The 26,915-nt window shown below is 40.7% G+C and overlaps 1 protein-coding gene and 1 non-coding gene across 2 annotated transcripts; both read right to left on the bottom strand.

Annotated features, from left to right (window-relative positions):
* Window positions 1-194: 194 nt before the first annotated feature.
* On the bottom strand, window positions 195-26,160 carry NOL11 (nucleolar protein 11). Its single transcript, XM_054459618.2, has 18 exons — window positions 25,857-26,160; window positions 24,149-24,262; window positions 23,974-24,030; window positions 22,436-22,584; window positions 21,318-21,375; window positions 19,810-19,954; window positions 17,370-17,558; window positions 9,861-9,937; window positions 8,429-8,552; window positions 7,663-7,751; window positions 7,267-7,341; window positions 6,722-6,906; window positions 6,443-6,568; window positions 6,063-6,293; window positions 5,408-5,486; window positions 4,799-4,891; window positions 820-927; window positions 195-657 (listed from the first exon to the last, which is right to left on the bottom strand). Exons 1-18 carry the CDS (start codon window positions 25,995-25,997, stop codon window positions 541-543), a joined length of 2,157 nt encoding a protein of 718 aa, XP_054315593.1. The 5' UTR covers window positions 25,998-26,160; the 3' UTR covers window positions 195-540.
* LOC129018512 (small nucleolar RNA SNORA38) lies at window positions 3,606-3,736 on the bottom strand. Its single transcript, XR_008495332.1, has one exon. It is a non-coding gene; the product is annotated as a small nucleolar RNA SNORA38 (small nucleolar RNA).
* Window positions 26,161-26,915: the final 755 nt, after the last annotated feature.

Below are 26,915 nucleotides of genomic sequence, written 5' to 3'. Positions count from 1 at the left end.
TTTCATTTGTCCTAAAGGACAGGGGAGACGGCAGGAGGCAAGCACGTGCCTGTGTGAGGGCCCCTCTCTGCCCTGCCTGTGGCAGAAGAGGTCCATGCAGAAGACACACTGCAAATGTGAGAAAGAAAGATGAGCTGTGGAACAAACGAGCAGGGGCAGCTTCTGACTCTGATGAAATTACATTCTTCCTAGAATCACTGCTTCAATGGTCATTTTTTATTAAAAGAAAAACAACTCAAAACACGTGATAAGAAATTAGACTTTTATCAATACACAAATAATTTTACTTAAAATCAACCCAGTTACGTATTTTTAAAAAATTGCAGAACCTCTCCGCACCAATGTCCACAACCTAGAATAGGTTCACGTGAAACCTGCAGCCCTACCCCGGAGCATCAGTTAAGTGATGGTCCAGGTACTCACTGACACGTTTCTCTTGACACCGAGATGGTCGCAAACAAAACACCGTTCTTGCCTGGATGAAGCAAGAGTTCACATAAAAGAGCTTTATAAAATGTCTATGAAGGAGAATTGATAATATCAGAAGAGCTCCAGCACTTCAATTGAATATAATCCTCTATTATTCTTTTCTTGATTTAATTTCTGTAGCTCCCGAAAACTTACTTCAATCTTGTTGAGTTCGGAATAAACAGTTATCTAAAGAAAAAAGTTTCAGAGTAACTTTTACCATAATGTCTACATAGAAACAAATCTTCCATGAGTATTAGTAAGTTATTTAAGGACAAATTTTAAGAATAATTGTAATTCAGGTGATATTTGGGTACAAATAAAATCAGTATATATCAAATAATCACAAACCTGAGATTTTACAAGCTTGTAAAGATTTATCAGTAGCCTCTTTGCTTCTGGCATCATTACTACAACAGTAAAATTTGCATCCAGAAGTAGACATATCCAATCCATAATCTGAAGATGAATAGGAAAAGGAAGTTAAGATTTTAACTTAAGGTTAACTCACTTTACAAAGTCCACAAATATATCAAACAGTTATGAGAAAAATAAGTCTTTATAAATAAAATCTGAACATTTTTGTTTAGAGATGGAGCAATTTCTACGAAATATAAAAAGGCTAATTTTTGGCTTTTAAAAAATTTATTCTATTTAAAAAAAATTTTAGAGATGGGATCTTGCTGTCACCCAGGCTGGAGTAGGAATGCAATGGCACAATTCATAGCTCACTGGAGCCTCCAAACACCTGGGCTGAAGTGATCCTCCTGCCTCAACCTCCCAGAGTAGCTGCAATCATCCAGAGTTGCTGGGATTACAGATGCACCACCATACCTGGCTACTTTTTAACAATTTTTGTAGAGATGGGGTTTTGTCTTATTGCCAAGCTGGTCTTGAACTCCTGGCCTCAAGCAATCCTCCAACCTCAGCCTCCCAAAGTGCTAAAATTACAGGCTTGAGACACTGCACCCGGCCAGTAGTCGTCTTTTTATTTTTAAAAATTTTAGTTTTCAGTTTCAATAATTTTCAGTCACAAAAAAAAAAATAAAATAACCACTCATCTTCTATTCTGCGAGATACATTTTCCCCAAGGGCAAGATGTTGTGTATTATAGATGAGTTATCATAAACCAGAATTATTACTAAGCATTTATAAGTTTCTTATGTAGTCCTACATCTTCCAATGGTGTAGTTAACATGCAAATATCAAAGCAACCAGGAAACTGGTTATCCATTTGGGAGGGGGAGCTGATCCCTATGGAACCCCTTATATCAGATTAAATTCTATATGTATCAAAGAATTAAACACAAGAAATAAAACCATGTAGTAGGGAAAGCTGGTGACTATTTTCATAATCTTAGAGTGGGAAGGGCCTTAAACATAACATAGGCCATAAAGAAGTTAAAAGAGGAAAACTTTTAATTTTAATAGCATGAAAAAGTGTCTGTCAAAAATTATACTAAAGAGAGTAAAAAGACAAATAACTTACAATGCATTTGATAGAAAAAGGCTAATTTCCTTAATATAAAAGGAACTTTTTATAAACCAAAAGACAGGAAATGCAATATATATATGGACAAAGAACCCGACTAGGCAGATTCACAAAAACAAATATAAATAGACAAGAAGAGATGGTTTCCTTCTCTCATTATGAAAGAAATGCAAATTAAAATGAGGTAACACCTGTTACCCATCTGATTGGCAAAGAGTAAGTTTGACAAAACTGCATGTCAGTAAGAATGTGAAAAAGAATGCCTCAGACCTTGCTGGGGTAGTTGTCACAACTCTTCAGAAAGTCTGGCATTTTGAAAACTAAAAATGCATGTACCATTTCATCCAATAATTTCTCTTGTGGGAATGTATTCAACAGGCATTCTCATAAATATACAAGAATATCTATATAAAGATCCTCACTGAAGATTTACAACAGCAAAAAATGGTAAACAACTTAAATGTCCATCAATAGAGGATTGATAGATACATTAATTTATATTTGTAAAATGAAATAGTATGCATTGGTTAAAAGGAATGAGGCGGATGTATGTCTACTGGTCCAGGAAATGTCTAAAACAGTGCTGAGTGGGCTGGGTGCGGTGGCTTACGCCTGTAATCCCAGCACTTTGGGAGGCTGAGGTGGGTGGATCATCTTGAGGTCAGGAGATCGAGACTAGCCTGGACAACATGGTGAAATCTTGTCTCTACTAAAAAGCACAGGGGCATGGTGCTGGGGGCCTATAATCCCAGCTACTCAGGAGGCTGAGGCAGGAGAATCGCTTGAACCTGGGAGGCGGAGATTGCAGTAAGCTGAGATCGCACCACCGCACTCCAGCCTGGGTGATAGAGCAAGGCTCTGTCTCAAAAAGAAAATAAATAAATAAATAAATAATAACTACTTAAAAATTTAACTTATTTTTAGGCCAGGTAAGTGTCTCATGCCTGTAATCCACGTGCTTTGGGAGGCCAAGGCAGGAAGATCACTTAAGCCCAGCAGTTTGAGACCAGCCTGGGCAACACAGGGAGTCCCTGTCTCTACAAGAAAAATTAAAATAAAGAAATTGTGTTTTTCCCGGGCGCGGTGGCTTACACCTGTAATCCTAGCACTTTGGGAGGCTGAGACGGGTAGATCACCTGAGGTCAGGAGTTTGAGATGAGCCTGGTCAATACGATAAAACCCCATCTCTACTAAAAACACAAAAATTAGACAGGTGTGGTGGTTCGTGCCTGTAGTCCCAGCTACTCAGGAGGCTGAGGCAGGAGAATCACCTGAACCCGGGAGGCGGAGGTTGCAGTGAGCCGAGATCGTGCCACTGCATTCTAGCCTGAGAGACAGAGCGAGACTCCATCCCAAAAAAGAAAAAAAAATTGTATTTTCATGTGGTGTGGTGGCATGTACCTGCAGTCCCAGCTACTTGGGAGGCTAAGTGGGGAGGACTGCTTCAGGGCAGGATTCATGTCTGCCCCAAACTATGATTCCCACTGCACTCCACTGTGGTTGACTGAGCGAGACCTTGCCTTCTTGAAAAGGAAAAAAAAAAAAAAGTTATTTTTTATATGAAGAATAGCCAACTTAAGTGTTTAAAATCCTTCGTTAGAATAACATATTACCAAACCAAAACAATTTATTGTTTTTACTGTTTCTATGTGGGATGGTTGATCTTGAGCCTGCGGGGAGCAAGCTGGCCCCAGATTTCTCCAAGTCCACATTTCTTTGCCTCCAATTCTTACATGTCCAAAGACAAGGAACTATAGACATGCCTTTGTAGGAGGGTAAATACATTATTTTTTAATGTTTCTTACTGTTTTTTAAATAAGTATTTTTTTTTTTTTGAGACAGAGTTTTACTCTCGTCGCCCAGGCTGGAGTGCAATGGTGCCATCTCGGCTCACCGCAACCTCCGCCTCCCGGGTTCAAGTGATTCTCCTGCCTCAGCCTCCCAAGTAGCTGGGATTACAGGCATGTGCCACCTCACCTGGCTAATTTTGTATTTTTAGTAGAGACGGGGGTTTCTCCATGTTGGTCAGGCTGGTCTCGAACTCCCGACCTCAGGTGATCCACCCGCCTCGGCCTCTCAAAGTGTTGGGATTACAAGCATGAGCCACCACACCCAGCGTAAGTATTATTTTTAAAGAGGGACTACCATGGGATTCTCTGGGAATATTTTTTCACTAATCTTTATTCTCTTATTCCCCCACCTTTTTTTTTTTGAGACAGAGTTTTGCTCATTGCCCAGACTGGAATGCAGTGGTGCGATCTCCACTGACTGCAACCTCTGCCTCCTGGGTTCAAACAGTTCTCCTGCCTCAGCCTCCCAAGTATCTGGGATTACAGGCATGCACCACCATGCCTGGCTGATTTTGTGTTTTTAGTAGAGATGGGGTTTCACCATGTTGGCTGGGCTGGTCTCAAACTCCTGACCTCAAGTGATCCTCCCGCCTCGGCCTCCCAAAGTGCTGGGATTACAGGCGTGAGTCACCACGCCTGGCCTGTTCTCTTATTCTTAAGAGATGATTAAGGGGGCAACCTATATTATCAGCCCCTTCCTGTTGTCTCCCATCAAGACTAAGGAAATTCTTGGAAAAGGGAAGGGTCATAATGAAGAATCAGGAATTTAAGATAAATTAAAATTCTGTCGTGTAGATTTATGGATCTAAAAATCTACTAAATGAGAGACTCTCCATTTCTAACTGCAGTGGTGTGGTTTTATGAGGGAAGAGACTCGTATGGCCTAGGAAACAAGGAGACAGCTCTTGAATGCAGGTGCTGACCTTGAATACAACTTTTTTTCACAGATTTTTCCCAGCACCAAATCAAAGTAAAAAAATAATCTCACCTGGTTCAAGGTAGGTGGGTGTATTCCAGGAAGAGTCATAGTAGCATTTTCGCTACACTTAAGGTACAGGAAATACAAATACTTAAGAAACAGCTGGGTGGGAAAAAAAAATGGACAGTTTATCACTTTGATAGAAAAAATTTCTATTATATAAACCCATCACGAAGATTGAAAAAAATGTTTAATTTATACATCAAACAAATACGCCAGACATCTGGAGACACAAAAATGAATAAAATGCAGTCCCTCCTATTAATGAGGAGCTCATCTGGTTTGGGGGTGGTGGTGGTGGTGATAAGCTCATTGTTTGTAAATAATAGGTAGAGTAGAGAGAACCCTTCTGTATGCAATTCTTTTTAGTGTTTATTCATTTATAACTTAGGAAGCTTAACTTGGCCATCAAGTTTGGCACAAGGAATATGCCATGATCTATCACCATAGTATCGCTTTAGTTTTCTCAGCACAATTTTTTGCCATTAGAGCTGGGCAACCTCTTATTCACATGAAAGAATTTGATAACCTTTAGAATGCCCTAACAGCTGGTTAGAGTTAAATAGCAATATTTAAACCAGAAGTAAAATTCTATACAACAATTCTATGAACACTTACCGTGATATGCTGTGCTGGGATGTCTTTCAAATGAGGCAGAAGAAATGTTTCGCTAAATGCTGAATGAAGAATTGCATTACTAAGGACTAAAGGAAAATCTTACTTCAATAAATAGAAGCTATTCTATTGAACTTATGAGTAACTGCCTTTGTCAATGTTAGTTTTCTAAATCTATACAAAAGTTTTACATCTCTAAAAGAGCTCTATCGCCAAACACTCTCCTAATCATTGGAGATCATGTGGAATACTTTAATTGGTATTTATTCAGAATACTGATCTTCAGAATTGATAGAGCTTCTGTGTTAGTATAGCAGCTTCTTCTTCTTTTTTTTTTTAATCTGATGTAGAGATGGGGGTCTCGCCATGTTGCCCGGCTGGTGTTGGACTCCCGGGTTCAGACAATCCTCCCACCTCAGCCTCCCAAAGTGCTAGGACTACAGGCATGAGCCACCATGCCCGGCCTAGTTAAATTAAACAGGTTTAAGTAAACCTTACTTAATGTAGCATTGAACATAATCTATTTGCAAACAGAAACAAAAAACAATTGGAAAAGGAAAGAAAAACCTTCAGTTATTGAGTTACTCCTTGGTTATTGCTTGGCATATAACTATACCCTATAAAGAGAAACAGAGGGATGCTCTATGTCAAAGGATACAGTAGAGCTGCTCTTTTTTGTACCACAGGGCATGAAGTGCTCTCCTTTGTTTCGTCCTGGGGCTTTTTATTTAACTCTTGATCACAGTTATTGCATTTATCTTCTTCAGGATTGAAGCCATTTTGAAGAATTTCAGTTTGCTCTTCCATTTTCTCATCATGTACAGAATTACTATAGTCAAAAACTGACTCCATACTGACATCTGTTTCTTGAAGACTGTCATCACCAATGCTATGATGGTAGTTGAAAGCAAGAGGTTAATCCTTATCACCAAGCTTTTGGGAAAAATTTCATTTCCTAAGCATCAAAGTTTTGGAAATCAAATAATGTAACAGATTATAAATGTAGTGAAGAAAAAGGACCATTGGAGTCTAACTTACCTCAAGAAAATTTTTAAGCAAGCACAGGTGACTGATTCAGGAATGTCAGGGAACTGCTGTAGACAGAGTTGTAACAACTGTACATCTTTCTTTTTTAAGGCAATCTCCATTAAGTCGGGGCACAAACTAAGACAAAAAAATCTGAATCACTATTACATATTAAGAAAATTCTCAACTGCAGAACATTTATAAGCCTTTTGAGAGTTTCAGAAGATTAGAACTATAAAAACAAGGTCAGAAGAATTATGCACATACAGTCTGGTACACACAAACAGCTACCTGTAAGAAAGCACATGCGTTTGGATAAGCTGCATCAGACAGTTCCGGGGATAAAATGATGGTTCTGCTTTACACCTTTCCAGAAGTCCTGTTACTGTGTCCCCAACGACAGTATGAAAGTCAGGTGTCTGCTTCAGAGCCAAAAATTTCCGTACTTCTACTTCAATGTGTTTTTCTGAATCTTTCTGAAAGGGCAGAATTAAAGAATTCAGTTTGGCACATTAACGAATGTCACTCCGAACTTAAAGTTTCCTAGCACATTTTCTCAAATGACTAACAGTTATCATGCATTCCTGCAAAGCTGAAGCTGACACTGCAAAGTTAAATGAGAAAGAGATAAGATTAACACCATATCAATCTCATGAGGTGATAGCGAGCATCAAAGAAGCCAAAATATCGGATCAACTCTGACACCCTTAAGATACTACACAGATGTTAGCTATAGGTATAAAGATGATCATAAAAATAAGACAGAATGAAGAGTAGATGGGATTTCTTTGAAACACTTGAGTTTGATTTTTCATATTTCAATATTATTTATTTACCATTATGGTTGACAAAAGTTGTTTGGATGGTGGAACCTCTGGCTGTAAACTCACTTCAGTTTTTCGTCTCCTTAACTGGAATTAAGTACATTGATTAGGATCACAAAACAATGTAAGAGATCCAATATACATTTACAGGGATATGAAACACTCCAAAGAGATTAGCACACTTTTTGCTCTCATCAAAAACTTTTAAAAGTAAATATAACTAATAGACAACATGGGGCATTTCTGGATAAAGAATGTGAGTGAGGTTACTGGGTTCAAGCCGCAAACTGTCCTGTCATTAAAGTCAAAGCTTTAAGAGTTGTAAGGGTATGATTCATTAAAATAATTCAGTCTTTTTCTGTTTTTCAACATTTGCACTAACGTTTCAATTTCAACTACGAAACTTACAATTCTTCTTGACTGCTCTGAGTTCTGGAACCCAAGTCCACATCCTTGAGGGGTCTCCCAGTTTACAAAATGGGGCACGACATGAGTTCCTAAGAAAATGCAAAATGCACAATTTCTGGAATGTCTGACTTACTTTTTGCCCAACTAAACAATCAAACAAAGAACAATTTAAAAAAAACCACTCATACAATTTAAGAGAGGCTTTGAAGTCCATGTAATTCTGATAACCTCAGATAAGTAAATCATAATATAGTGAAAAGGCTGTATGTCCAACAACATTAAGCCAACAGATGAGGCCATCAGTAAACAAGGGAGGGCAGAGGTATTACGATTTTGTTTGGGGGTTCTCCCATTGCCCCTAGAATCAGAAGAACACTGGCATTCAAAACACAGTGTAAAACAACAACAACAACAAAAAAAACACAGTGTAGCTCTTCAGCTTGCAGCAGAACCTGCAATTTGGACTGTTCACAAGTTTCAAACTTTTTTTTTTTTTTCCATTTTCTGTGGAGTACAGGGTCTTACTATGTTGCCCAGGCTGGTCTTGAACTCCTGGGCTCAAGCAATCCTCCCGCCTCTGCCTCCTTAAGTGCTGGGATTACAGGGATGAGACACCGTGCCTGGCCTGTTCACAAGTTTCAATAAACAGTGGTAAATTTCAAAATTAAGAAAAAGCTTTACAAATAGAAGGCTGTGGGAATCTGTATGAAACTACAAGTTAATAAAACTGTTTGTATTAATAAAACCAACATAAGTAAGTTTCTACCTGGATCTTGACTATGCTTGAGTTTTCCAAGAGCACCTGCTAATGATGACACTTCACACTTGTATGGAATCACAGTTAGAGATTTTCCATGTAGCATAAACAAATGTTCTCCATAATACCAGACCTACAAAAAAAGTTATCAAAAACATAAGCAAATTTTTTTCTCTTCTAAGGTCTGACTCAATAAAGCCTTATCACTTGCTGTATAAGTGCTCAGTATTAAAAACAAGGCAAAGAAGGCAACTTTCAAGAAGAATTTTATATGCAGAGCTTATTAAACAGGCTCTTATTTTTGCCCAAGTCTGAATGAAGCATAGTTTAAAGAATATGCTCAACTCAGAAGAATCTAATCAACATATACATTTTAAAAAACTCAATTGTTTAAAATTAATGCAGTCACTATTATACATCTATTAACGTAATAATTACCAACGCTACTATACCATGGGCAAACTTCTAATGCACTAAATTTACAAACCAGAATTTAACACTTATTGTGAATAATTTTGTTAAAATTACTTGTTTACATATAAATTATAATTAAATTGTATGCTGAGAAACCTTGTCTCTTTATCCTCAAATTAAAATTACCAAAACATCCTATTGCCTTGATTTATTTGTATATGAATATTCATTCACTAAGTAACTAAAACTTACTGTGCACCTTGCTAAGCACTGAAAATACACTGGAGAAAAAAACTCACAAGGAACCCTGCCTCAGGAAGTGCACAGTCTGCTCAACTTCAATTTTAATTCTTTTAAGTATTTTTATGTAATTTCATGGTAACATTTAACATTTAACACATAATCTAAAAGACTAATTTATTAGGAAAAGTAACAGCTTGAGGGTATAGTTCAAAATACATAAGTAAAAAGACAAAACCAAAGAGCAGCTAAAAACAAAAGTTGTTTTATTAAATAGCTAATTGTTCTGGCAATAATTTAGAATTTTGGAAGTGATTTCAACAATAACCGAACTAAACATAATCCCTCAGGTAAAAAATAATTCTTAATTTGATCAATAACTGCCAAGCTATTTACTTATTTATTTACAGAGATGAGATCACACTATGTTGTCCAGGCTGGACTGCAGCAGCTCTTCACAGGCACAATCATACAGCACTGCAGCCTTGAACTCCTGGGCTCAAAAGATATTCCTGCCTCAACCTCCTCAGTAGCAGGGGCTACAGACAACACACCACCACACCTGGTTTGAAAAGCTGCCAAAATATTTAGGTCCAAAGAGATCTCTTCCCTTACAGCATATTTATTAGGCACAAAAATAACTAAATTTCTGAAGCAGGAGTATCACTTGAGCCCAAGAGTAAAAGACCAGCCTGGGCAACAGAGTGAGGCCCCATCTCAAAACAAAGCAAAACAAAACACAACAAAATAACTAAATCAGAGAAAGTACTCAAGTGAAAAAACTTACTTGACCACTGGTCCCTTGTGATAACTCTTTTGAAGTCTGCAGTGTTTGAAATTTTATATTCCATACAGAGAGGCATTCTATAAAATAAGACATAAATTCAGAAAAAAGTCCCAAGTATAAATATATGATATTTTGGGGAAGGGGGAGTTATAGTTAAATATATATGTTTTGCTTTATTTAGTACAGAAATGAATTATGAAGACAGTGATTGCCACAGGAGCTGGAAAAAATGAGAGCTTATGGTAAGAAGCAGCCTGGAAAGGTGAGCCCTGAGGAAGGGAGGGCTTTATGAATCAGGAATAACAATTAAAAACACCCAACAAAGAAAAGCCCAAGACCAGATGGCATCACTGGTAAATTCTACAAATTTACAATTTAACACAAATCTTCCCAAACTCAAAATATAAAAGAGCAGGAAATACTTCCTAAACTCATTTGGGCTTTTGGTTGCTCTGATACCAAAGCCAGACAAAGACACCACACAAAAAAACTACAGAGCAATAACCCCATGAGTATAGATGCAAAAAAAAATCCTCATCAAAATACCAACAAACCAAATCCAACAGGAAATATTAAGATCCATGACCAAGAGGGATTGACTCCAGGAATGAAAGGGTAGTTAACAGAAGAAAACCAATCACTGTAGCACATACATCAACAGAACAGAGGGAATAACCATATGATCACCTCGGTTGACACAAAGCATTGTGCAAACTCCAACAGTCTTTCATGACTTAAAAAAAAAAAAAAAAAAAAAAAAACTCAGAGAGCTAGGAAAGAGGAAGGAGCTTCCTTAACATGATAAAGGGCACCTATGAAAAACCCACAATTACCATCACTCCACAGTAAAAGACTAAAAGCTTTCCTCCTAAGATAAGGAAAAAGACAAGGGTGCTTGCCGTGCCTTCTTCACCACTGCTATTCTACACAACTGTCCTCACACTGAGTGGTTAAAGACTGAAAACTGTCCCCCTAAAATGAGGAACAAGACATGGAGGCTTATTTTCACCACTGCTATTCAAGTTCTAGCCAGGCAAGAAGAAGAAAAACAAAAATCCAATTTTTGTTTGTTTTGGGACAGAGTCTTACTCTGTCACCCAGGCTGGAGTGCAGTGGCACGATCTCGGCTCACTGCAACCTCTGCCTCCTAGGTTCAAGCGATTCTCCTACCGCAGCCTCCTGAGTAGCTGGGATTACAGGTGCACGCCACCACGCCCAGCTAATTTTTGTAATTTTAGTAGAGATGGGGGTTTCACCATGATGGCCAGGCTGGTCTCGAACTCCTGACCTCAGGTGATCCACTCACCTCGGCCTCCCAAAGTGCTGAGATTACAGGTATGAGCCACCACGCCCAGCCAAAAATCCAAATTTAAATGGAGGTAAAACTAACTCTACTCACAGATGACATGATCCTGCATAGAGATCTCGAACAATCCACAGGAAAAGATTAGCATTAATAAACAAATTCAACAAGGTTGCAGGGTACAAGATCAACATACAAAAATCAGATGCTCCTATATACTAAAAACAAAAAGCAAATTAAGAAAAAAAATTCCGGCAGGGCATGGTGGCTCATGCCTGTAATCCTAGCACTTTGGGAGGCTGAGACAGGCATATTGCCTGAGCTCAGGAGTCGGAGACCAGCCTGGGCAACACAGTGAAACCCCGTCTTTACTAAAATATAAAAAATTAGCCAGGCGTGATGGCATGCACCTGTAGTTCCAGCTGCTCGGGAGGCTGAGGCAGGAGAATTACTTGAACCCAGGAGGCAGAGGTTGCAGTAAGCCAAGATCATGCCACTGCACTCCAGCCCTGCAACAGAGTAAGACTCCATCTCCAAAAATAAAAAAAAATTGAAAAAAAAAGAGAAAAATAATTCCATGTATATTAGCATCCAAAAGAATAAAATACCTAGGAATAATTTTTTTTTTTTTTTTTTTTGAGACGGAGTCTCGCTCTTATTGCCCAGGCTGGAGTGCAGTGGCGTGATCTTGGCTCACCGCAACCTCTACCTCTCGGGTTCAAGTGATTCTCCTGCCTCACCCCTGCTCCCCAAAGTAGCTGGGATTATAGGCGTGTGCTGCCACACCCGGCTAATTCTGTATTTTCTTTCAGTAGAGGCGGGGTTTCTCCATATTGGTCAGACTGGTCTCAAACTCCTGACCTTGGGTGATCCGGCCACCTTGGCCTCCCAAAGTGCTGGGATTATAGGTGTGATTACTGCGCCCGGCCTCTAGAAATAAATTTAACCAAGGAAGTGAAAGCATTGTATACTAAAAGTTATAAAACATTGCTGAATGGAATTAAGGAAGACATACATAAATAGAGATATCCTGTGTTCAGCAATTGGAAGACTTAATATTAAGATGGCAATACCGCACAAAGCAACCTACAGGCTCAGTTCAATCTCAATCAAAATTCCAAAGGTCTTTTTTGCAGAAATGGAAAAGCCAATCTTCAAAATCACATGGAATAATTGTAAGGGGCGTAAACAGCAAAAACAAACTTGAAAAAGAAGAACAAAGTTGGAGAGCTCATACTTCCTGATTTCCAAACTGATTATAAAGTTACAGTAATCAAAACTGTGTGGTACTGGACCAGTGTAATAGACTGAGAGTCATCTAGGGCCAATTGATTTTTCAACAAAGGTGCCAGGACCACTGTGGTGCTGGGACAACTGGAGAGCCACATGCAAAGGAACAAAGTTAATCCCTTATTTTACACCATACATAAAAATAACTCAAAACGAATCAACCTAAATATAAGAGCTAAAACCATAACATTCTTTGAAGAAAACGTGGGGATAAATCTTTATGACCTTGGATTTGGTCATGGATTCTTGGATGTGGAACCAAAAGCACAAGCAATGAAAGAAAAATAAAAATTGGACTTCATGAAAATTAAAACTTTTGTGCACGAAGGGACATTATCCAAGTGAAGACAACCTATAGAATGGGAGAAAATATTTGGAAATCATACATCTGATAAGGGTGTAGCATCTAGAATATATAAAGAATGCTTACAATTCAACAACAAAGACAACTTAATTTAAAAATAGGCAAAGGACTCGCATAGACAATTCTCCAAAGAAGACATATAAACAGACAATGAGCATATGAAAAAATGTTCAACACCCTTAGTCATTAGGGAAATGCAAATCAAAACCGAAATGAAGTACTACTTCACACCCACTAGAATGGCCAGAATCCAAATTATGGAAAATAGCCACGTGTGAGCAAGAACATAGGGAAACTGGAACCACTGTACAATGCCGGTGGGAATATAAAATGGTTTGGCCACTGTGGAGTTCCGCAGTTCTTCAAAAAGTTAAACACAATCAATAACGAAAGGAGTATAACTAAAATGTTTGCAAGGCAAAGGAATGGCAAATGCTTGAGGTGATGGGTACCCCATTTGCCCTGATGTGATTATGATGCATTGCATGCCTGTATCAAAATATCTCATGTGCCCCTTAAATACATACACCTATTATGTACCCATAAAAATTAAAAAATGAAAAACTAAATATGGAATTAACATATGACCCAGTAATTCCCCTGCTAGGTGTATATCCCAAAGAATTAAAAACTGGTACACAGGCGGGTGCGGTGGCTCACGCCTGTAATCCCAACACTTTGGGAGGCCAAGGCGGGCGGATCACGAGGTCAGGAGATTGAGACCATCCTGGCTAAGACGGTGAAACCCCGTCTCTACTAAAAATACAAAAAATTAGCTGGGTGTGATGGCGGGCGCCTGTAGTCCCAGCTACTCGGGAGGCTGAGACAGAAGAATGGTGTGAACCCGGGAGGCGGAGCTTGCAGTGAGCCCAGATGGCACCACTGCACTCCAGCCTCTGGGTGACAGAGCGAGACTCCATCTCAAAAAAAGCAAACAAACAAACAAACAAAAAACAACAAAAAAACTGGTACACAAATACATGCACACCAATGTTCACAGCAATATTCACAATAACCAATTGTGAATGGATGAACAGATAACAAACTGTGTTATATATATACAAGGGAATATTACTCTACCATGAAAAGGAATGAAATACTGATACATGCAACAACGTGGATGAACCTCAAAAACATTTGGCTAGCAAGGTGTGGTGGCTCTTGCCTGTAATCCCAACACTATGGGAGGCTGAGGCAGGAGGAGCTCATAGCAAGACCTCAGAGCTACTAAAAACTAAATATAAAAACAAAAATTAGGCTACGTCTAAGTCAAAGAAGCCAGACACAAAAAGTATTGTATGATGGGCTGGGCGTGGTGGCTCAAGCCTGTAATCCCAGCACTCTGGGAGGCCAAGGCAGGTGGATCACGAGGTCAGGGGATCGAGACCATCCTCGCTAACAGCTGAAACCCCGTCTCTACTAAAAATGCAAAAAAATCAGCCGGGCGTGGTGGCGGGTGCCTGTATTCCCAGCTACTCAGGAGGTTGAGGCAGGGGAATGACGTGAACCCAGGGGGCGGAGCTTGCAGTGAGCCAAGATTGCGCCACTGCACTCCAGCCTGGGAGACAGAGCAAGACTCTGCCTCAAACAAACAAAAAAAAAAAAAAAAAGTATTGTATGATTTCCTTTACACAAAGTATCCCAAAAAGGTAAATCCATAGAAGAATGCAGATTGGTGGTTGCCAGGGGTAGGGGGCAGAGGAGAATGAGGCGCAACTGCCTAATGGGTCCAGAGGTTCCTTTTGACATGATGAAATTTTTTAAAACTAGACAGACGTTGGCCAGGTGCAGTGGCTCATGCCTGTAATCCCAGCACTTGGGAGGCCAAGGTGGGTGGATCACTTGAGGTCAGGAGTTCAAGACTAGCCTGACCAACATGGTGAAACCCCGTCTCTACTAAAAATACAAAAAATACAAAAAAAAAAAAAAAAGAAAAAAATTAGCCAAGTGTGGTGGCACATGCCTGTAATCCCAGTTACTTGGGAGCCTGAGGCAGGAGAATCACTTGAACCTGGGAGGCAGAGGTTGCAGTGAGCTGAGATCCCACCACTGCACTCCAGCCTGGGCAACAAGACTAAAACTCTGTCTCAAAAAAAAAAAAAAAAAAAAAAAACCTCAACAGAAGTAGATGCACAACAAACACCAGTGACTCCTTCACTTTAATTTTTCTTCTACAAGGGCCTACCAAAAATTAAAGATAAATGAAAGTAAACAATGAAAAAAGAAATGAAAGTAAGAGCATTAAAAAATTTAAAAAATAAAACGATTAATTTTATGTTATATGAATTTCATCTTAATTTAAAAAAACAGAATAGATGGTTCATGTCTGGCAATGGGAGAGTGATGAAGCACACTGTGGGGCCGCCCTTCAGTGAAATATTATACAGCTATTCAAAAAGCAAGGAAGATTAACAAATAATATGATATGGAATGATCTCTGAGAGATCTTGGGTAGGTGAATAAACAAGGTACACAACAGTATGTATGGTGTGCTACCATTTGTGTTAAACGAGGAGGGGAAAAACCCCTTAAGTAGCAGTATTTGCTTGTATATGGACCAAAAAAAAAAACCATAGAAAGAGACACAGGAAACTCTATAGTAGCCACCGGGTTTTTTTGGCGGGGAGGTAGAGCAGAAATAAGAAAGAGAGGAAGATGGGAGAGAGATGAGAAGCACAGCTTAGTGAAGTGGTCAAGAGCCAGGACTAAAGAGGGGCAGGGTACATGGCTTAACAGAGTTCACCTGTTCGGGTTGAATCCTAGTTCCACTACTTAGTTACCTCATACCTCAGTTTCCTGTTTTGTAAAGGGGGATAGTAACAACTTTATTCCCTCCCATATGGTTGTTAGAGAAGTAAATGATACAAATAATGAGATAATCTTAGTAAAGTGCCAGGCACATGGTATAGTTATTTTATTATTTAGTTTTTGAGACGGAGTCTTGCTCTGTCCCCCAGGCTGGAGTGCAATGGCGCGATCTCAGCTCACTGCAAGCTCCGCCTCCCAGGTTCACACCATTCTCCTGCCTCAGCCTCCCGACTAGCTGGGACTGCAGGCACCCACCACCACGCCCGGCTAATTTTTTGTATTTTTAGTAGAGCCAGGGTTTCACCGTGTTAGCCAGGATGGTCTCGATCTGCTGACCTCGTGATCTGCCCGTCTCGGCCTCCCAAAGTGCTGGGATCACAGGCGTGAGCCACCGTGCCCGGCTGGCACATGGTATGGTTATACTATAACCAGGAGCTCCTGTCTTTTTTTTTTTTTTTTTTGAGACAAAGTCTCACTCTGTTGACCAGGTTGAGTGCATAGTGCAGTCTCGGCTCACTGCAACCTCCACCTTCCGGGTTTGTGTGCCAACAAGCCCAGCTAATTTTTTCTATTTTTGGTAGAGGCATGGAGTTTCACCATGCTGGCCAAGCTGGTCTCGAACTCCTGGCCTCAAGCAATCTGCCCATCTCAGCCTCCCCAAGTGCTGGGATTACAGGCGTGAGCCACTGTGCCTGGCAGGAGCTCCTATCTTTTTTTTTTTTTTATTTGAGACGGAGTTTCGCTCTTGTTGCCCAGGCTGGAGTGCAATGGTGCAATCTTGGCTCACTGCGACCTCCACCTCCCAGGTTCAAGCGATCCTCCTGCCTCAGCCTCCCAAGTAGCTGGGATTATAGGCATGCGCCACCACACCCAGCTAATTTTGTATTTTTAGTAGAGATGGGGTTTCTCCATGTTGGTCAGGCTGGCTCGAGCTCCCAACCTCAGGTGATCTGCCCGCCTAGGCCTCCCAAAGTGCTGGGATGATAGGCATTGAGCCTCGCTCCTATGTTAATAATAAGCAGGAGAAACACAGAACAAAGTACACAGGTGAGGATGGGCATATCAAATGTGTGGTCAATAGACAGCCTGGTGTGAATAATGCAGAGGGTTCTCGCTCAGAATTTGGGAGAAAAGGTTGGAAAAGGTGGACAGGCTCTACGCTATGAAGGGACTTATGCTAAACGACAGAGTCTGAGTTTTCTAGTGAAGGCTGGGGTCTGCTATCCTGCACTGGCAAGGAGCAATCGTGTTCTTCATGACTGACTAGGAAGTCTGGCAGGGAGTTGGTGGGTAAGGAGGCAAGGTGACGATGAGAATCCTGTTCAGAAGTCACGGAGTCCAAAGGTACACTATTAGTTCCCACATTTCAAGGTGTCCATGTCCAGTGGATTTCCATGATGTGAAATGTTGCCAAGAAGCCAATCCTCAAATGCAAGGCTTACTAATGTTTCAAATGCCTGCAGGCTAGTATGATGGTGATTAGTATATTCACCATTTTTATTTCTTTATGACATTATAGTTATGAGCATGGTGGTGATACCAAGAAGTGTTTTTGAAAGATCAATGCAAAATAAAAATAAAAACCAATTCAAGAGAATTAGGAAGGAACAAAAAAAATTGAGTATGCTGATAAAGAGAATGAATTAGTCTGGGTAATAACGAAATGAAAAACAAAAGGAAGACTAAAAGGTACACCGTGAAGGAAACATACAAAGGCCTTCTTAATGAATTGGATGTCAGTTACCCTTAGAAGCTGCTAGTGGACTTCCTAGGACTGCGACGTGATCCTGATCCAGGGCAGTGAGTGCAACTCCATTTTGAGTGTTATCAGATACAACAGCCTTGAGCAGCAGTGATCTAACTAAGCTCTGATTTTTTTCTGGGTCAGTTGGACGTATTGGTATCAAGGTTTCATATATACAACCATCAGAGCCTGTTGGAAACAAGCATTTGTTGTTGGTTATTGAAGGATACTTCTATATCTATTACAGTTAAATGTACTAGGTTGTTTTTACCAATTTGATAAAAGAGCCAACCAGAAAAATAAACAATCCCATCACTGTGCTTTCTCTTAGAGAGTACCAGAAATTTAAACTGGGGAAAGAAGTATTATTAATAAAAATCTCAGTAAGAAATATAATAGTCAAGAAATACAAACTGTAAATACCAGCAATAACTTAAAATATTGAGGGGGACTGCCAAGAATAGAGATCATCTAGTCCCTAAAAGGATATATCCCTCATTAGAAAGTGATTAGCATCTGGTCTATACATTACATTTCTTTCTTGTTTGTTTTTTTGAGACAGGGTCTCACTCTGTGGCCCAAGACTACAGTGCAGTGGTGTGATCACAGCTCACTGTAGCCTCAACCTACTGGGCTCAAGTGATCTATCTTTCCACCTCAGCATCCCAAATAGCTGGGATTACAGGTGCACACACCTCACCCAGCTAATTTAAAAAAATTTTCTTTTAGAGATAGGGTCTCGCTATGTTGCCCAGGCTGGTCTCCAACTCCTGGGCTCAAACGATCCTCCTGCCTCGGTCTCCCAAAGTACTGGGATTACAGGTGTGAGCCAGCGTGCTTAGTTTATTATAATTCTTCCTACCTAATCACCCTGAAAACCTTATGACATTGCCCTTTCTTGTGGGCCAACTGAATTTCGGCAGTTTCATGTGGTTCTAGCTATTGTTATGTAAAGATTTATATAACCCTTTGGTTCATACTTCCTCACTTCGAAGTTCATTAAGCTAAACATTAAGTACATTCCAATAGCCCCCAAGATATGAAAATGATAGGAGCCTTTTAAAAAATAGCCACTGCAAACATTTGCACACTGAAAAACTTCACAATGATTTTTAATTGTGATAATATGGAAACGTTTCCTATGTATTGCTCTTGTTTACTTCTCTTCACCTTCCCAGAACAACTTCAAAAGCAGCCATGAAGGGTGGAGGGGAGGGGGTACCACAAATACTTTTTTTTTTTCTTCCCCGCCCTAGAGGCCTAAGACTGGGGTTATACTTTAGACCATTTCATAAAGATATTACAATCTATAATAAAAAGCAACTGGCATGGGCCAAAGCTGCTGTTAGTCTCCTTTTGCCCATCTGTCTCAGTCACTATTCAAGGAAGGGCACACTAAATCTAATGGTTGGAAAAAAGGAGCTGAGGGGCCATTCAATGCCAAGCATAGACAGTTTATGTTTCACTAATTACACCCAAAGAACCTGGGCCTTATCAGCTAAAAGGTGATTTCTCTTTTTCACTGGTATTAACATTGTTACTTATTGCTTATGGTAAATTTTTTTGTTTTGTTTTGTTGAGACGAGTCTCGCTCTGTCCCCCAGGCTGCAGTGTACTGGCACGATCTCAGCTCACTGCAAGCTCCGCCTCCCGGGTTCACACCATTCTCCTGCCTCAGCCTCCAGAGTAGCTGGGATTACAGGCACCTGCCATCATGCCTGGCTAATTTTTTGTATTTTTAGTAGAGACGGGGTTTCACCGTGTTAGCCAGGATGGTCTCGATCTCCTGAACTTGTGATCCGCCCGCCTCGGCCTGCCAAAGTGCTGGGATTACAGGTGTGAACCACACCCAGCCAGTTTATGGTAAATTTTAAGACATAAAATATAAAGAAGCAATGTTAGAAAAGGATGCTGTACCTAAAGTACTTCAATAGGCCCTCAAAACACAGGATCACTGATCTAATGCATGGCCAGACATGCAAAGTACGAAAAGCAAAGGCATGGGCCAGATGAGGTGGCTCACGCCTGTAATCCCAGCACTTTGGGAGGCCAAGGCGGGTGGATTACCTGAGGTCAGGAGTTGGGGACCAGCCTGACCAACATGGCGAAACCCTGTCTCTACTAAAAATACAAAAATGAGCCAGATCTTGAGGGGGTGCCTGTAATCCCAGCTACTCAGGAGGCTGAGGCAGGAGAATTGTTTGAATCTCGGAGGCAGAGGTTGCAGTGAGCAGAGGTTGTGCCACTGCATTCCAGCCTGGGCGACAGAGCAAGACTCTTGTCTCAAAAAAAAAAAAAAAAGTGAAGGCATGAACGCTGTAAAGAAGCACAGAAATGGCTGTAACTGAATGCTTCACAAAGTCTACGATTCAAAAACATAGACTATCCTATAACATTCCTCTATTTATAATCTCTGAAAGTTTAAAGAAAGAAAACTTACTTAATGACATCAAAGAGATGAATTTCCGATCTACAGATGCAGTAAAACTCTCTACAACAGAGTTTTCGTCTTGTCCAAGTAAGAGTGTATATTTGGTTAAGATACGTGAGTTAAACATTTGCACGTAAGCAAAGTAATTTCCATGCTGCAAAAAAAAAAGGTTATTTTATAAATATTCCCATTTCAACCAAGTATCTTAACATATGTTAAAACCAGAAGCTGTTACCCCATTCTACTTACATCAATGAGTACTTAAAAACATCTTATGCAATTAAATTTGTTTGTTTGTTTGTTTGTTTTGAGACAGGGTCTTGCTCTGTGGCCCAGGCTGGGCTACCGTGGTGTGATCTCAGCTCATTGCAACCTCCACCTCCCAGGCTCAAGCAATCCTCCCACCTCAGCCTCTCAAATATCTGGGAATACAGTGTGCATTACCTTGCTCCACTATTTTTTTTTTTTTAATAGAGATGAGGTCACCACACCCAGCCTTAAATTTAAAAGGTTACAAAAAAGTTAGAGGCTGGGCTTGGTGGTTCACACCTGTAATACCAGCACTTTGGGAGGTCACAGTCGATGGATCACAAGGTCAGGAGTTTGAGACCAGCCTGACCAATATGGCAAAACCCTGTCTCTACTAAAAATACAAAAATTAGCCAGAAGTAGTGGTGGGCGCCTGTAGCCCCAGCTACTTGGGAGGCTGAGACAGGAGAATCACTTGAACCCGGGAGGCAGAGGTTGCAGTGAGCCTGGGTGACAGAGGGAGAATCATCTCAAAAAAAAAAAAAATTAGAGATCTTCTGAGAGAATAATGAAGTCACATTTTAGTTTAAAAAATAATGGTTTTGCGCCGGGCGCAGTGGCTCATGCCTGTAATCCCAGCACTTTGGGAGGCTGAGGTGGGTGGATCACCTGAGGTTGGGAGTTCAAGACCAGCCTGATCAACATGGAGAAACCCCGTCTCTACTAAAAATACAAAATTAGCTGGGAATGGTGGTGCATGCCTGTAATCCCAGCTACTCGGGAGGCTGAGGCAGGAGAATCACTTGAACCCGGGAGGAGGAGGTTGTGGTGAGCTGAGATCGCACCATTGCTCTCCAGGCTGGGCAACAAGAATGAAACTCTGTCTCGAAAAAAAAAAAGGTTTTGAAATTTTACAGCTGGGCACAGTGGCTCACACCTGTAATTCCAGGACTTTGAAAGGCCAAGGCAGGAGGATCCCTTCAGCCCAAGGAATTCAAGACCAGCCTGAGCAATACAGTGAGACCCTGTCTCTACAAAAAATAAAACATAAGCCAGGATGGTAGTGTATGCCTGTAGTCCCAGCTACTAGGCAACTCGGCAGGCTGAAGTGGGAGGACTGCTTGAGCCAGGAGGTTGAGGCTGCAGTGAACCATCATGGCACTACTGCTCTCAAGCCTGGGTGACAGGGCAAGACCCTGTCTCTAAATAAATTTTTTTTTTTTGAAGAAATTTCACAAAATGGGTCAGGAACTGAAGATATCACTTACTTTTTCAGTAATAAAAATTAAAACACGATGCCTGAATACTATGAAAAACTTTGTCCATCTACAAAAAAAGAAAAAAAGAAAAAAAGAAAAATTATAGGATGCAAAAATCACCAGCTGGGAGATACATATCAATCAAAATTTAATCAAAGTTTTCATTAAATATTTTTTAGAACCAGAGAGCCATCAGAGAACACTTAATTGGGCGTTTGAAACACACACCACAAGCAATACGCATTTGTCAAATGCAGCTCCGGATTAAATGCAGGTTGTTGAACTCCGCAGATGATAATGTGAATTTTAAAGTTCTGAGAGGGGAGATGCAGTGCTTCCCAAACTTAAATTGACTCCCCTACCTTATTTTTTCAGAGTTACTTTTGGGACTCATGTTCTGAGGAAAACATTAAGATCTCAATATAGAGGAAGCTGAGGCATAGAGAAGTTACTGGCTGCACAGTTTGTGGCAAAGCAGCAACTAGAACTCAAATCCTCCAAGGACTTCCCTCAAAACAGTTGCTCACACCTTAGAGGGATTCATCAGGTCAGTCTAATATATAACTGGTTACTGTCCACGTTGTAAGTACCAGTCTTCACTCTGACTTTTAGAAAGTTAGTTTCTACCAGGTGGACCTGGAGAAAACAAGTAAAATGAACAGGAAATGTGATGAAATAAAGAGTATCAGAAAGACGTGGAATCATGAAGTGTCCTTCTATCCCTTGATGAGTCATTTTTCCAGTTTTATTTCAGAATCTGGGAATGCAGAGGTCTTAATGCATCATGATTTCACTAACACGATGCACTTTTAGCCAGGGGACAAGGATGGGAGCTTGGTAGTCAGGGCAATATGAGAGGAACAAAAAGATTTTGGTCTTTTGGGATAACCCATTTCATCCTCAAATAACTGAGTATCCAGTTCTGTCAAGACTTCATATGACTCTATGGTTTCTTCAATCTTCATGCCCAGAGGCTTTTTAGGATGTTGTTTTAGTCAGTGTTTTATAAGAGATTTTTAATTAGGTTACTTTCATTATGTTTATAACCAAAATACTTTTGAACAAGGCAAAAAAATGTTCAGTGCATTTTTATTTTGATAAATTTACTTACAAGTACTGGAACTTACTTAATCACTTCTTCATCAGAGATAACAGTTTCAATTTTCTGCTGGGGGTCTGCAAGCAAGGCCTCTAAACCACGAACAGCACCTTCCTTGAAGAGCACCAAGGGTTCTGTCCCTTGCACTGAAAGTATCCTATATACTTCTGCTGACAACTGGAAGAACATAAAAAATTTTAATTTTTATTCTAAAACAATTTATACCTAATATAATATAAGGATATTTAGAGAAGACTTCTTTTTAAGTGACTGCTTTATTTTGTTTTATAATTACGTATGGTTCCAAAAGCTAACCTACAACATAAAACACATTTAGAACTCTTAACTTTTTCTCTTATCCTCTCTACCTAGTCCCTGCTTTAATCCGTAAGTTCATTTTTGGTTTACCCGTTGTGACTACTAGAGGTTAGACTAAAACCTGGGTTTCTTAAAACTGGGAAAGATACAGATAAGCCATTCATGCAGAGGTACATGCAATTCTGGTGTTAGATAAGAACTGATGCCACAATTATAACTACAGCCTGCAATTCCAGAAAAAGAAGTTAACACCATGTGTGAGGAAAACAACAACAAAGAAACCCTCACTGTTTAAAATTCAGGATTGTGTTATGAATTTAAAGGTAAATGAAAAGACTGGAGCCAGGGAACAGCACAGCTAGCTAGCTAGAAGTTTCAAGGATCCAGGCAACAACTGCATTATATCTGAATTAGCCCTATTGTGAGCCACTTCTAAAATGTGCCAATTATATTTAGACATTTAGAACTGGAAAGAACTTTCAAGATTAACCTAGTTTAAGATCCTCATTTTATAAGTAAGAAAAAATGAACACACTCTAGGTCATTAGTAGAACATGCATAGCTAGTCATGTTTTTATTTTTTACCGTATTATGTGCACTCTTAAAAATGTACAATACATGGGCCAGACGCAGTGGCTCACGCCTGTAATCCCAGCACTTTGGGAGGCCGAGATGGGAGGATCATCTGAGGTCAGGAGTTCAAGACCAGCCCGGCCAACATGGTGAAACCCTGTCTCTATTAAAAATACAAAATTAGCTGGGCATGGTGGTGCACGCCTGTAATCCCAGCTACTCGGGAGGCTGAGGCAGGAGAATTGCTTGAACCCAGGAGGGGGAGGTTGCAGTGAGTTGAGATCGAGCCATTGCACTCCAGCCTGAAGGACAAGAGCGAAACTCCGTCTCAAAAAAAAAAAAAAGTACAATACATGAAACTTGCAGGGTCTATTCTACCTATTCTAAGAAAGGGCACAGGAAGTTCATTTTGCTCTCACAAAAGACACACTCCAAACACCCAAACTCATGGAAATAAGTATAAATTTCTCATTCATGAATTATATAAATCCTCATCTCCTTAACTCATGGAGACATGTTACCAAGATACATTGTAAGATAATTAGAATGAAAACCTGATTAGGACCTTATGCTTATTTTCCCAGAGGTATTAAAATAAATAACACATACTTTATTATGAATGATTCTAATTCACCAATAAGCTAAATAAATATGTTGGAAAATTCAAAGACTTACTGTAGCTTTAAATACTTTATCCAGGTTTACATCTTCATTATTCCATATTCTTAAAACCTTAAATCAAAACATACTAGTTAAAAACTATCCTATTCTCCATTTACATATAATAAATACAAATAGTTAATAATCAACATTTATGTTGTATATATTATACAAAAGTTTTAAAACGTACCTTATTATCGTGTACAACAACATACTCTCCAGTTTGAAAGTTGCACACAGCTGGACATGTTATAATTTGACCTTGTTTCACTGACCAGCTCCCCAAGGGTTTCTGATCAGAAACCTAATGAAATTAAGATAAATACAATATTCAAGAAGTCAACTTAAAACATTAAAAGCAATTCAATTTATAATCAATAAAAGAAACCATTAAAATGACAGCATTTGAAAAATTTACTGGCCGAGGGCAGTGGCTCACGCCTGTAATCCCAGCATTTTGAGAGGTCAAGGCGGGCAAATCACGAGGTCAGGAGTTCGAGACCAGCTTGACCAACACGGTGAAACCCTGTCTCTACTAACAATACAAAAATTAGCTGGGCGTGGTGGCACGCACCTGTAATCCCAGTTACTCGGGAGGCTGAGACAGTAGAATCGCTTGAACTCGGGAGGTGGAGGTTGCAGTGAGCCGAGATCGCACCACTGCGCTCCACCCACCTCGGCCTCCCAAAGCTGTGGAATTACAAGCGCACGCCACCACGTCTGGCTAATTTTTGTATTTTTAGCAGAGACAGGATTTCACCATGTTGGCCAGGCTGGTCTCGAACTCCTGACCTCAAGTGATCCACCCACCTGGGCCTCCTGAAGTTCTGGGATTACAGGCATGAACCACCGCGCCCCGCCAAACCTCTAAAAGGGTAGTTAAAATGAAAATATAACTAAGTTCCTAAATAAGTAAATAAGCAACCCTTTGTTAAAAAACAATAGTACATTTAAAAATTGATTATATTATGCCCCTGCATGGGAAGTTATGCCTCTGAACAGCGGCATGGGAAATTAAGTAGGGACATCTGGGATCATGTCTATCCAATTCCAATCTGCCACTGTATTCCTATGCAGGAGCTGCAAAACTGCAAATCTACTTGACATCCCAAGTGAAACCCATTAGAGTCAGCAGAGTCAAAACGGTACAGGGAGCTGTTAGCAACCTGTTCTCAAAACGTCAAAGCAGATAACTAACTTCTTTAAAACATGGAAAACTATGTTCAGCAGCCCAGAGAAAAGTAACTGCTTTCTATGGGACCACCAAAAGCAAGGTTAAGTGTTTCTCTATCAGGCTTTAGGCTGAAATGGGGGCAGGGCTTGCAGATTTTCCCAGGACTCAACTCCAGGATTCCCAGCGTGAACCGGAGATGCCAACAGACAACTCACTTGGAGTCAAGATTCTTAGCGAGCTATCAAGAAAGTCCCTCACTCTCTAAAATTGTCCCCGCCCCTACAAAGGGAGGGGTGTGAAGTGTAGACACAGGGCTAAACCACTATTCCCACTCTGTTAGTGTCATCCTCTCCCGCCCAACCAATTTCCGTTCCATCCTCCCGCGGGCGGCTAAGATAATAAAGACCCTAGGAGAGAATCTTAAAAAGGCCAGCTCCGCGAGTTCCGAAGCAAAAGCACAGGTTCTCTTTCTTTTCCGAGTCTAACCCACGTGCACTCAGACGCTCTGCCCCCGCAAGTCGGAAATACGCCTTTACAGGAAGGCAAGCAAGCCAGATTCTAGACCTCACTCAGCGTCCCCAACAGGCCCAGCCGGCTCTCTGCTAAGCCTTCTCCACGATCTCTTTCTGAAGCTGTGAGAAACTTGAGCTCCAGCTCCGCGCTCAGAAACGGGCGAGAAGGCAGTCGGGGCGCTCCCAAACCTATAGAGGATGGGAGCCTTCACCTTATAGAGGATGACTGTCCTGCCGCTGTCTGTCACTAGAAACTGGTCTGTTTTGTCGCTCTGCTCCACGCCTAGGAGTCCTTCAGGCCCGGCGCTCAGGACTACCGAAGACAACGTGAATTCTTCCTCCAGCGCTGCCATTTTGAGCAAACCTAAGTACGGCCGCGCTCACTCCCGGCAGGCCTCGCGCTTTCTCTCGCGAGAATGAACGGGCCTGAGGGGGCGAGTGCTTGCCAAACCAGGAACCTGCTCTCGCAGCCTGCGACCTCTGGCGGGCGGAAGAAGCGAGCGCGACTGTGAATTCAACCAGGTGGGCTGGGTCGGCTTGCGTCAGACTCCGCCTCCCGAGACCACGCCTCGCCGAGTCCCGGATGTGCTCCAGGAAGGGATAGGGTAGGCACGGAAGTGTTGCTTACTGGGTCCTGAATGGGCTGTGTGCTTTTCTAGGTGGGGACTTGAGAGACTGTAGATGGGTCTAGGGAGTGGTCGAATATAAATAAGCTAGATTTTTTTTTTTTTAATTCCAAGGGAACTCCCTAGGAATTCCTCCCATGGCCTTGTGGAACGATCTGCCAAAGAAAAAATATTTATCTCTGTAGGTAAACTCTCAATAACGTGCTGTTCGTACGTGAAATGCTTAATTCCCCCCAAGTTTCTTGGAACCCTCTAGAGATCTCCAGTCTCTTCAGTCTTTCAGGCCTTCTGAGTTCTCTGACTCCCCTTCTCTGAGCCCCAATGGGGAAAATCTCTCTTCAGCTTACAGGAAATTCAAGCTATCTTGATGAAGGTGAAGTTGAAGCTCCCCTGTGTGATTTTTGGCAAGGTTTTTATTTCCGGGAGAAATGTATGATTCTAAGATAAGCATGGCAGACTCAATCAATAATGTTAAATAAATAAATAAATTGTGATGTTCTTAGGGAGAAACCATTTAATAGGCAATTACTAAACAAATGTACCCAGTGTGACAAAGTGCCTCAGTTTAGATTTAAGCATTCACCAGATCGCCATGTGTGTTGTTTCTCATTGCCCCTACATGACGACATGTGCAAAAGGAGAATA

Source organism: Pongo pygmaeus, chromosome 19 (genome assembly GCF_028885625.2).
Source record: "Pongo pygmaeus isolate AG05252 chromosome 19, NHGRI_mPonPyg2-v2.0_pri, whole genome shotgun sequence".
Taxonomy (NCBI): Eukaryota; Metazoa; Chordata; class Mammalia; order Primates; family Hominidae; genus Pongo; species Pongo pygmaeus.
The sequence above is the reverse complement of the archived record's forward strand: the minus strand, read 5'-3'. Positions and strand labels throughout refer to the sequence as shown.

Coding starts and splice junctions, on each gene's coding strand:
- NOL11 (XM_054459618.2), bottom strand. CDS start 25,997: ATGGCAGCGCTGGAGGAAGAATTCACGTTGTCTTCGGTAGTCCTGAGC. Junction 21,376..22,435: donor TCTGATGAAGAAGTGATTAA/GTAAGTTCCAGT, acceptor CTTTTTTTGTAG/ATGGACAAAGTTTTTCATAG. Junction 19,955..21,317: donor TAATTTTTATTACTGAAAAA/GTAAGTGATATC, acceptor TTTTTTTTGCAG/CATGGAAATTACTTTGCTTA.